We start from the raw sequence: 12,498 nt of genomic DNA, 5'->3' as shown, positions 1-12,498 counted from the left end.
CACGTGCTGTGTGGCTTCTTGGTTTTCTGAGACCATCGACCACAAAACTGACTTCTCACACTGTCCATTTTTCAATGGCACCCCATCAACAATCAATGTCCATGAGACACACAACTGCTCTCTTTCCTCCCTTTCTTTCTCATAACTACATTTAGCCCATGTTTGTTTATTTTAGTCATTAAAATAATCTCCGTGGCAATAGAGACCTACACAACATTTTCTAATTGAAAATTTTCAAGTATTCAAAATAGTTCTCAGTTCAATTATGCTAAGACATTTTGACACCAGTATTGAATTTTCAAAAACTTACATCAATATTTCATTTAAAAAATCACTATACCTAGTTCACCACCATACACTTCACTGGTCGCTTAGCTTTGCTCTCCTCTTCTGACCCTGATTCCTGACCACCCCTCAGCCTCACTGGCAGAGTGTTATTCAAAGGATTAAACAAGGAGTCACCTAAATCAGCAGTGGACTGAAAAGCTAAATTAGGGTCAATGATGGAATGGGGTGTGATGCCTTCAAGTGACACCGATGGGAGCTCCGCAGTCAATGACGTGACAAGCGTCATCCATTTTTCAACATGCAATACAAATGGAAGGCAAACTGTGTCCCAGACCTGTCACATGCCCTGGATGGCAACAATCCATCTTAGTGAAATAGAGCCAGTTAACAAAATAGCATCTATAGAGGGTCCCACTTCGTTTACACACATGCATCGGGCAGCTGCACATAACCACACGGTGATGTAATTCTCCGAATCACAGCTTCAAACGTAAAGGGACAAAAATGAAATCTATATTCCCAAATACTTGAGTTATTTAATACTTAATATTTTTACATCTTCTATTAAAAAAAAAATTCCTCTGCATTTTAATACAGGTACGTTCACGTTTCTATATGATTGATTTGCAACTGGTGCTATTTTCTCTTAAATTTTTTCTCCAAAAAAAGTAACTTTCTTTAAATTTGTGGTCTTTTCTCTCCATCCAAATTCTTTTCATGAGACTTTTCCAAACACTTTCCTTCCTTGCTCTGTACTTGCTGTCTTGCTTCCTTCAATTTTAACTGTGTTCATATTCGAGTTCCATGTCACCACATTTGTCCCTGGATAGTTCCAGGATTTTCTGTATTTCACTTAGAGCAAATACACATCAGCCCTGAATGACAAATACTTTCACTGTAAAAGAAAATGCTCGATAATATGCTTTTCCCCAAAAATGGACTGCTTCCTAGGTTTGTCTCTCTGCAATCAATGAAAACTGCCATGTAATTTTAAATACTATGAAACTTCCCCAAAATAAAGTCTGACAGATACAAAAGCTCTGAGGTGAGACTTGCGAGGAGCAGTGCTACCCCCACTCACACAGAAGGACTGTACCTGGGAGGCTGATGGGCTGAAGGCCACTCCAGTGACGGTGTCCGTGTGTCCTGACAGCCTGTGACAAAAAGTGCTCGAGCCCATTTCATACACATATGCCTAAAAGACAAAACAAACAGGTGTTCTCTGTTGAAAAAGATGATAATCACCGATATATTGTGCAAAGCTGAAGTACATACAATGGCTAATCAAGTGTCATGGCAGCAATTCCCATAATGGACAAAACGTCACGTAAGTCACAGAACTAAATTTATGAAATACACAGAGCTTCTCTTTTCCCTTTTAGAATCTTTAAATTAACGACTTGATATCATCTTCTCTAGCCCATCATCAGACGCCACTATCCTGTGAACAGTTTTAAGTATATGATCCTATTTGATGAATAATTTTAAGGAAGGAGTACAGAGTTTGTATTCCAACCTGCCAACCGATGGTCGTTGTCACCAATTCAATGCCAACCCCAATGTGGGTGCAGTGAAGAAGGAAACCATTCAATGCAAAGAGCTCAGTGTAACACAGCATGGCTGTGAGCAGCCCTGGGCACGAGACCAGGTGGCCCCGTGTTACAGCCAGCCCTACCCTGGCTGGACAGCTCCGCTCTGGTCCCCTCCATCTGCACCGACCGCTCTGCTCCCCTCGGCTTTGGTGCTTCAGCTCCAGCAGGGGTTACGCAGTCTTCAACGGAAAGTTCACTCCTAAGGATGGAGGGGAGCTGACTTACAGAGAGAGAAGTCCCGCCCCTGGTCCCTGATTGGTCTTCCTCATGCAAATGAGGACTCCAAATCCTCACAGTTCAACTGGTCCAAAAAGCACTGTCCTGATTGGTCAGTGAAGATGCTGATGGGGAGGGGGGGGAAATGCAGCTGCACAGCTCTGACTGGATGGGGAAAGTTCAGTCCTATTGGTTGAAATACAATTCCTGGAGCTCCTTTCTAGGGGGCTGCTCAGACCCCAGGAACACAGTCCAGGCGGGCAGCTCAGTGCAGCTTTCTCCCTGGGCTTCAGCCGGCACAGCAACGGCTGATAGGCTGTTCGTTTTTAATTTTTGAGCTCGATTAGCCACTAGGACCCCTTCTTGGTAGGTATTTTCTTTCTTGGGGTTGACAAACCTCACTCACCTTTCTTGGGGTTGACAAACCTCAAAAAAGTGGTATTTTATTGTCTTTTCCATAGGCCTGAGAGAGAACTGTCTATTCTTTGCTTCCTGGTAATCAGCTTGAAATTTGAGCAATTCAAATATTTCGAATTTTTCTATAGATGTTGATAAAATTAAAGATATACATTTGCCTCTAATGGTATTTATAAAAAGATACACACAAAGACAGACAGACATATCTATGTATCTGTATTTACATCTATAGCTATATATGTATATATGTAGAGTTGCCATCAAATACTTCATTTTAGGGACAATGTATCGTTGTCTATAGAACACACAAGTGTCACATAAATCACAACTGGTTGGTTGAGGTATGTTCACTTTAAATTATTAATATCCCGGTATTTTTACTGAGGAAACCATGACATGTAGAGAGCAAGTTACTAGTACAGCCATCTAGTGTCGGTACTGAGATTCTAAGCTGGTTTCTCTGACTCTAAGCTTTTACTTGCTATTTTTCTAGGCTGCCACTGACAATGCCCATTCATAAAGGACTCAGGCCATTTTCACATTCCCTCTAATCTCATGGGTATTTCAAAACGACTTTTGCCATCACTATTTTATCTTCAAGACTGACTTACTGAGGGATCTTCTAACTAATTCTGGAGATTTCTCAGGATTGAAGGCTCTCCTGTGGTCTGCTGTTTAGATCGAGCAGATGAGGGAAACTGTAATGACCACAGCTCTTTTGCATCCCTTGTTTCTGATTATAAAATACGAAGGTTACTAAAAACAGCAAACATTTATCGAACACTAACTTCTATATGAATCACCTCGTCTAATCCTCTGCAGATACATGAGATATTATAACTGTCCCAATTCTACCTCAAGGAAACAGGGCTTGGGGTCGCCAGTCTTCTCAGGCCACACAGCTATGGGAGTTGGAAACTGGCTCGAACCCACAGCTGCCGTATTTCAGAGTCTGAAGCCCTCACCTACTGGATGGAGCCTGTGCCCCACTCAGTGTCTCCTAACACGGGTCAGCCTTGCCACCCCACTCATCACTCTCACTGGAGTTCTGTGGGTCACACTTCCACACGTACACGCCTATCACCCGGGGCTCAGTGGTCCCACTGGAACAGACCCTTTGGAAACCGGTTTGGAAGTTTCCGATAATGTGAAACATACAGCAACCCTTCAGAGCTCGCATCTCAGCCCCCGCCCAGCCCACGGAAATGAAACCAGACGTCAACGAAGACCTGCGCAAAACTACTCACAGCACCGGAGCCCAAACAAGTGAAACCCACAGCTCCTGTATGGCCTGTAAATAAATTCTATGTTGGGACTGTATTACAAGTTATTACACACACACACACGCACGCACGCATCTTCCCTCTAGTTCCCAGCTACGGAGATAAACAAGAAAGATTTCGAATCACGGAGACATCTCCATAACACATTTAGATGCACTGAACACCACCAGGTCCTACTGGAAAGTGCCGCTGTGCTCTGAGAAGCCGGTGCCGTGGGGACATCATTCATTTGGTTCTGCACACTCTGAGTCTAGGTGACAGCCAGGTCTGCGGATGTCCCGCAGCTGTGACATCTTCAGGAAGCAGGAAACCAGGTCAGATTACTGGACGTCTGTCTGAGTTGTGAGGTAGAGGAGAGATCAGACCGTTAGTGTGGGTTGAGTTCACGGCGGAAGAGGTGAGAAGAGGAAGAAGTGTCACAGACGTCAGATGCATCCAGAGAACCATGAGTAAGAAAACACATGAGAGCAAAAGATTTGAAGACATAAGGAATGGAATGTGGTGACAAAGTCCAGGAGGTTAGGCAATTGGGTAGGCACCGTAACCACCCACATCACATGCGACAGAAATCCAACCACTACGGAAGGTGAGTGCCAGGGGACGGCTTAAGCTAGTATCTCTAGGCTCCAGGGAACTTGCTTAGAAGCTGCTGGAAAATGGACTGAGAATGAAGGCGCAGAGAGAGCGTGTTCTTCTGTGGCGGGATCCTGGGCCAGTGGAGACAGGGTGAGCAGAGGTGCAGGTGAAGACAGAGCTGCTCCCTCGTCCCCTTAAAGAGCAGGAACAGGAACAGGGAGGGTGAGTGCAGTTACCTGGTGGGGCTCCAAAAATCAGAAGGCAGTGTTGGAAGTTTCCTTCTCAAATCAGCTTCTGCTACCTAACTATCTCTTGTTGAAAGCCCTCCCTGAGACTTGCTATGTTTTTACCTAATTCTAAATCGGAATTAGCACTGGCTTTTATTTGCATGAAACCTCAAAATGCACATAAGATGGCCCATAATAGTCCAAGAAGAAGAAGTCCAAGAGTTATTTAAGAAACAGGCTTTTATTTTCTATATGAAAATATTAGGTTGGTGCAAAAGTAATTGCAGCTTAAAAGGAAAAAATAAATGCAAAAACCGCAATTACTTTTGCACCAACCTAACAGTATTAAATGAAACACATCTTTTCACACAGAAGTTTCTTGAGTCAAATGACCCTTTCTGCTCATGACAAACTTGAAACTTGAAAACAGCAGTTGGAGGCCCCAAATGTCAGAAATATTTTTTTAGATATATGCTTGTCATGGGCCGCACTTCCACACAGTGGCAACGCCAGTCCAAAAGGACAAGATTTACCGTGCAGAATATGGTGGAAAAACAAGGAACAACTTTCAAATGATACAATGCCACTGCAGTCCACGTGGCGAACAAATGTTTCAACTACAATAAATTACTTGATTTAAGAAGCAACTTCTCCCCATCAAAGAGGAATAAGCTGTAGCTAAAATGTACTAGGAAACAAAGGAGACTGCAAATAGAACTGCACGAGGTAAATCTCACTCCAGAACTGACTTAATAGGCCCTGAGAAAGGGGGCAGGGAAAAAGGAAGCATATAGTTTTAGACAAAAGATGAGAATATGGCACAAAGCGCTCGGGCTGGAATGACACTTTGCTGTTCGAAAATATTTCCACAGAAATTGTAAGGGACTGAACGTACTACCGAGAGAGATGAATGTTTTGCAGACAGAACTCAACCAGTTCATTACGCCTGTTTGGTGATTCTGTGGAACGGAAACCACAAACACGCAGTTTCTTTCATTCTTTTGTCTCAGAGTGTACGTCCATTCATCTCCCTGGACCCAAATTATTCCCATAGGGAAAATGGGAAAAAGAATTGCAAACAGAAGTTAGTCCTACATTTCTGAAACCTCATAATCGCAGTGCTATCACCCACAGGGGAGTCGACTGTCGCATTTACTTTGCTTTTTAAAAATATTTCCAGAAATGACGTTTGTCGGAACTGTGCACGTTTCTTCAGGTCACTGGATTTTCAGTCCATGAGAAAAATAACAAACTTTGCTCAGAAGACCAAAATGTTCGAGACGTAATTCAGAGCCTTATTTAAACCCCACTCACACAGAAGCGTTGCAGCTCCCAGGAGGAAGCGAAGGCTGGGTTAGAAAACCCTGACTTGGGCACGCGACATTTGGTCCCCACCAAGCGGGCCACCGGTGCTTGATGACACTGCTCTGGGCTCTCCCATCAGGCTTTGAGGCAGACACACAATCACTCTCTCCTCGGCCTCTATCAAGGTCTGGAAACAGGAAATGTGACAGCCGCAGTGGGAAGCTCCACCCCTCTCCCCGCCCATCCCCACTCCCCAGCCCCCACCTCCGCCACTGCCTCTCGCAAACACATAGCACAGTGGTCACTGGTGTGGCGCTGACACTGGTCAGCCATCACACGGTGTCACACCCCAGGGACGGCAGCAGCTTTAATGGTCCTGAAATCTTCATCAACTTTCTTCCTAATAACAACCTAGTCGTTTTCAGCATCTTCGGACCTGCCATCAATTATATAACTAGTATCTTTAAGGATCCATTAGTTCATTCCTATTGATTTCTTTCAAAATGTGATCCTATAGCGAAACACCAGGGCAGAGGGATCTGGCAGAGGAGTAGCTGACATCGGCCCACAAGCTGTCACATCACAGTATGGCAGCTTTTTGTGTGCTAATGTCTAAGCAGTAGTTACTAAGTGCAACACCAGACATACTTCATGTAACCCCACTTTAGACGTCACTGCTCGCTGCTGCAAATGAAACCCCCACAGCTCGGAGACAAGTGAGTCCCAGACCCCTGGCCAAACGCAGCTTCTCCAGCCACTGTCCCTTGTCACCGAGCGGCTGTGTTCAAGGGGACACGCCGGCCAACACTGGGCTTACGCTAAGGAAACTCAAACCACGTGTATCCAGTCCTGTTCCCAACACCTGTGCTTGGCCTCTAATCTGGAAATTTGTCAAATAGACACAAAAGTGGAGCATCACACAGCGAGCCCCGTGAACACGTAGCCGAGGTAGAACACGACCAAGAATGTGCTCCATTTGCTTCAGCTGCCAGACTCTTTTCCCTGCGTGTAGTTTTTGTGGTCAAAGTATTAACAGTATGAAGTATTTTGAAGCAAACTGCAAAGATGACGCCACGTGTGTTTTGTAAGCATCTCCAAACGTAGGCACATTTTACACACAACCGTACTGCCATTTGAACACCTAACTGAAATCAAAATAATTCCTTGCTATTTAGCACCCAGTCACAATAATTTCCCAGTGTTCTCAAATGTCTTTTTACAGTTATTTTGGGAAAATCAGGAATCAGGACCCATACATTGCTTCTATGTCTCTCTCACTTTTGGTTCGGAGCAACCCTTTCTCTCCCTGTCTGTTTGTTTGGTTGGTTGTTTTGGGGTTTTTTTCATACCATAAACCTGAAGACACTGTCTCCTGAAGAATGTTCCATATTCGTGATTTGTCTGTTTGCCTCCTTGTGACGTCTTTACACTTATTCCATTGTCCTGGGTATTTGCTGTAAGCCAGAAATTACCCATAAAGACTCAATTGGGCTCAGGTCCAACTCTTTTTAACAGGAATACCCGTTGAACGCCCAGTGGTGTGGGCCTCCAAAATGGCCTCAGGAATGTGGACCCAGTCTAAGCTTAGAGATGCTATCACTGGCCGAGGCCTAGGAGGTGACAGTAAGTGTTTACCAGGAAATCGCCCCTCTTAACAAGTGTCTGCTGTCACCTACCAGCGTGGTGCTGCTGGGCAGGCACTAGCCTGAATCCGTGCGACACTGAAACCTGTGACCTTTAACCAACGTCCCCATCCCCCGCCTGACAACCCCGTCCTACTCTGAGTTTGAGCTGAGATACGTCATTTACGTGGACTCAGGCAGTATCTGTCGTGGGACTGCCTTATTTCACCTAGCGTGATGTCCTCAAGGTCCATCTCTGCTGTCCCACATTGTAGGGTTTTCTTCTTTTTTATGACTGCGTATCACTCCATTGTGTGTATATACCAGATTCACCAATGAACGTTTGGGTAGTTTGCACATGTTGGCTCTCATTGCAGTGACATGGGAGTGCAGATATCTCTTTACAACCCTGATTTTATTGCCTTTGGATAAATACCTAGAAGAGGACTTGCTGGGTCATTAGGTCATTCTATTTTTAATTTTTTGAGGAGCCTCCACACTTTTCCATAGTGGCTGCACCAATCTGCAATCCCACCACCACTGCATGAGGGATCCCTTTTCTCCACATCCGCGCCACACTTGTTGTTTGTTGATTTATTGATAGCCACTCTGACAGGAGTGAGGAGGTATCTCATTGTGGCTTTACTTTGCATTTCTCTGATGGTCAGTGATCTCGAGCATCTTCTTGTGTGTCTGCTGGCATCTGCATGTCCTTTGTGGAGAAATGTCTATCCAAGCTGATCTTTATCTGACAGTCTCATCTCCTGATGACATTTGCCAAAATCAGTTACTTTCAGATTGCAAGAGGGTAAGCTTCTAATTCTGTCATTCAAACCAACTGTTTGGAATTCTTCTCTAAAATATAACATTTCCTCTTCAAACAGGACATTGGTTAACTTGAAACATAGTCCAAACAGGAAAGGCAAGACAAATGCTCAATTCTTTCCCATAAGAAGGCATCTTCTGAGTAAAGAACTAGTGCCTTAGTTACCTCCCGATGGAGACTAATGAGGTTGGGTTTGCTTTGGCTTGTTTTCAGTAACCTCTTTTTTGAAATGTCATTGGAAAACCATGAGATTTTAAGTACATAATGTTTTAAAGTCAACTATAATCACTATGCTTTTGATGCCCAGCTGTGCCTCTTTGGCCAGTAGCCTTTGGTGCGATGTTGTTTCCCGTGGCCTTTTCATGTGATGCTCTTGCTCTTCCGTTTCTTTCTTTCTTATCGGCACAAGATGCCGTGACCAATCCTGTCCTTGTAGCTATCTTTTATTAAAAACTGTATATAAAACTCTTAGCCCACTCCCTCTAAGACACTGTATGTCCATTTCCTCCTATGCCCAACATTGAAATTGTCTAGCAATCATTTTTCATCTCTCTATTCCCTCTCCTATACTATCCAATTGTAGTCATTTGAATTATCTTAATATTTATATTCTCAAACAAATCTAAGAGTATATATTCTGTTGTCAGCTTCAAGTGATAGCCTGTTCCTAATTATTCTCTATGGGAAAAATCAAAGGACTTATCCTGCTTTCTGGAATACTCTCATTCCTCCCATTTTTGTATTATATTTAAAGTGTAATCGATATGACATTTACAAAGTATTTTGGTGCCTTCATTCTCATCTTCCAATTTTAGTTATATTGTTGAACATATTCATTGTTCACCTTGAACCATGTTGAAGTTTCTTCAATCTCACCTTCAAGAATGAATCAAGGTAACACCGCTCATTCAGTTTGGGCATGTTCATAACAGTGTGTCTGGTTTTATACTTAAAGGACAATTTATGTGGGTATAAAAATTATTGACGAAGATTTTCTCTGTTAGCTTATGTTAAGTATGTTCCTCCCAGTGTTTTCTAATCTAAAATAATACTTTAGAAAAGTCTAATGCTCATTGATATTCTTCCTTTTATAAGTTTTTGAAGACTTGAAGAAAAAGATGTTTTGCTACTGTTAGTGTTGTTTTTAATGATTACTCCAATTGATTACTAAGCCATATTTCAGTGCTGACAAGTCTGGTTCAATTTTCACAGGTGTCCTTTCAATATACAGATTTAAGTAATTTCTGAAAAACTATATTTGAAGTACAATTTTATATATTAGTTCTGTTCTTGTTCAAAACAAAATCTTCAGGGAATCCAATTATATGGAACTGAATCTCTTTTGCCAAATTTTGTATCTGCCCTTACATTTTCTTCATTCATGTATGAATTTATTTCTCTTATCCCTCAGACCCTCTTTTTCCCTTGTTGTGCTCTCTGTAGTTGCCTACTCTCTACAGTATTCATTCAAATTTGGTCTTTATTTCTGAAAATTGTTTTCTAATGCTTTCCTAAATTTATCAGTTTTCACATTACATACTCCTATTGTCTAGCAATATCATTTCTGAACTCTTCTGCTTCTGCTTTAGCTGCTCTGTTAAAATTTATGTGCATTCTTAATGTCACTCAGCTCATTTGTAAATATATTGTTAGTTGTCATCTACCTAGAAAACACGTTTTTCTGGAGTGATCTTATCGTCTGTGCCAATGTTTTTGGCTCATCTTCATCTTTTTGTAGTATAAAAAAGACTGTCAGATCCAAGTTTGTATGACACAGTAAATAGAAAATAGGACATATAGAAGAAATAGAGACAAAGTTAGATAGTCAAGTTGAGACATATTGTGAAGCTTCTCATATACCACACAAAAAAAATATGTGGTTTGTATTCTATGTAATATTCGAGAACCAGCAAAATATTTTAAGCAGATAAGAACCTGCTTGTTTTCCACCCATTAAAAGAAGTCTGTTAAAGTCTTCCATTATGACTGCTGATGTTTCTTGTCATCTTAGAGTTATATTACTTTTGCTTTAGATATTTTGAAACTATGTTTTTGGGTTCAAACAGATTTAGAATTATGAAAATTTCTATATAAACTGGCATTGTTGTCATTATTAAATGCCCCTCATTATCTCTAGCAATGCTTTAAGCCTTGAAGTCTACTTTACACTTAAGTATTTCCACAGCAGCGTCATTTCCAATCAATGTTGTCTCTTTACACTTTTAATTTCAGTCATTATATTTTCAAGTTGTGCTAACATATATGTTGAATAAAAAAGACAATGAACAAAAATTTCAAGAAAATATAATGTACACAATTGACATACATTTGGCTCCTGAAAGAATAGATCCATAATTAAAATCTCTCTTGAATTTCTTAAATAATATACAAATACTGTTAAAGACTTTGAAGCAAATAAGGATTTGATATTCTACCTAAAAAACAAGAATTTATTATACATAATAAGATGTTCTAAAAGACAATTTAATTGGATAGACGGATGGATTTGAATTGGTAAGAGTTTTAAGTACTTTACTGGATACAGATAAACAATTTAGAGGAAAAACCAAAAGTTCCATCATTTTGTCATTGTTTGTGGTGGTGATGGTACTAGCAAGGGTTTTGTTCAGAATTGAAAAAAAAAACAAAAGAAAAGACAATTTGAAAATGTGGGTCACCAAAATGGCGGCGTGAGGTGAGCCTCTGTAAATATCCCCTGGAATTTACAACTAATCAAACAACAATAACTCCACAAAGGACTCCCTGCACAGCAGACAGGCAAGACAAAGAGGCCCACTACTGAATTCACCTAAAGGTGGGCGAATCGCACGAGTGGGGCAGGAGGGAATGGAGAAGTGCGGAGACGGAGCAGCATGGGCTCAGGACGCAGACCTAGCTCAGTGCTCCGAGCTCACTGCATCCCGGAACTACTGAAGCTGTGGAAGAGGGAAGAACTCGGACTGCTAGGGTTCAGTTTATGGCCCACAGGGCTGAGGGGACAGCATATAACACGGCTGAACCCAACGCTCACGGCAGAGACCTCGGAGAAAAGACTGAGGGAAGAGGCTGAAAACGATGGTTTAAGCCCTCACTGCTGAGCAGAGAACGGAAGCTTTAGGCGCTGAGACTAGCCGCCCCCTCCCTACCCTCCCAGAACTCGCTCCGCCCCCACCTGCCCTGTGCTAGAAGCGAAACAGTAGCAGTGTCAGATCAAAAGAACAGAATATTTGCTGTTCTGAGAACTGTGGACCACAGACACAGATTCACAGCCCAACTAGTTCCGGCAAAGGGGAGGGAGCTGTGGAAGCAGGACTGGCTGTGGTGGTGGTCGCCACCATTGCTCTGGGCCACCTCTCACAACTCACCCCGCCCCTGGCCCCACCTATCTGGGTGGATCCCTGCTGAAGTAAACAGAACTGCTGAAACATACGGGCTCTGAATCTGGTGTAGGAAGAGCTTTGGAACTTCAAAAGCTCTCCACATACCCACCGGGACACTGCGCCCTGAGACCCAGGCAAACAATTAACAGAGGAGACGCCCATCTCCCAGGGAATCCGCCCATTGTGTTAGAAACTGAAATAGTGTAGAGTAAACATAGCACTACCATGTGAGAGAGAAAAAAAGGCTGCAGTCGGAGAGAAAATAAAACATTCTACCAACACCTACTGGAAAACAAAAGAAAGACCTCTTCCTATCAACCTGTTGTAGAAGCCACTCCTGTAGATGTCTAGGAAGAGAAATAATAAATCAGTAATTGCCATGAATAACCAAGGCAACAAGACAGCTCAGAAAGAAAGTGAAAAGTCTCCAGAAAAGGAACTTAAAATATATGGAAATATGTGACTTAAATGACAGAGAATTCAAGATTGCAGTTCTGCAAAAACTCAACGAGATGCAAGAAAACACAGAAAGGCAGTTTAATGAACTCAGAAACGCAATCAAAGAACAACATGAGCATTTTACAAAAGAGATTGAAATTTTAAAAAAGAACCAAATAGAATTTCTGGAGATTAAGAACTCAATAGAAGAAATTAAGAATGAAATAACCAGCTTAGGTAGTAGAGTTGACCACATGGAGGAAAGAATCAGAGACATCGAAGATAGAAACCTGGAAATTACACGGATGGAAGAAGAAAGAGACTTGAG

The 12,498-nt window shown here is 42.2% G+C and overlaps 1 protein-coding gene across 17 annotated transcripts in view; it reads right to left on the bottom strand.

Moving 5' to 3' along the window:
• WDR27 (WD repeat domain 27) overlaps positions 1-12,498 on the bottom strand; it is a 154,393-nt gene that overhangs the window by 76,076 nt on the left and 65,819 nt on the right. For 16 of the 17 annotated variants that reach the window (XR_016019948.1, XR_016019949.1, XR_016019950.1 and 13 more), the window contains one exon: positions 1,385-1,483. Coding sequence is in view for 12 of the 17 variants with exons in the window: in XM_074333871.2 (XP_074189972.2) it covers positions 1,385-1,483 (99 nt within the window). In the remaining 5 variants the exon portion in view is untranslated. Of the gene's footprint in view, positions 1-1,384; positions 1,484-1,963; positions 2,080-12,498 lie in introns of those variants that run through there. The other variant, XR_012496839.2, reaches the window with a different exon arrangement.

The sequence above is a fragment of the Rhinolophus sinicus genome, chromosome 2, assembly GCF_057876585.1.
Source record: "Rhinolophus sinicus isolate RSI-liver-muscle chromosome 2, RSI-T2T, whole genome shotgun sequence".
Lineage (NCBI taxonomy): Eukaryota > Metazoa > Chordata > Mammalia > Chiroptera > Rhinolophidae > Rhinolophus > Rhinolophus sinicus.
Note: the sequence above shows the minus strand (reverse complement) of the source record. Positions and strands in the feature narration are given on the sequence as shown.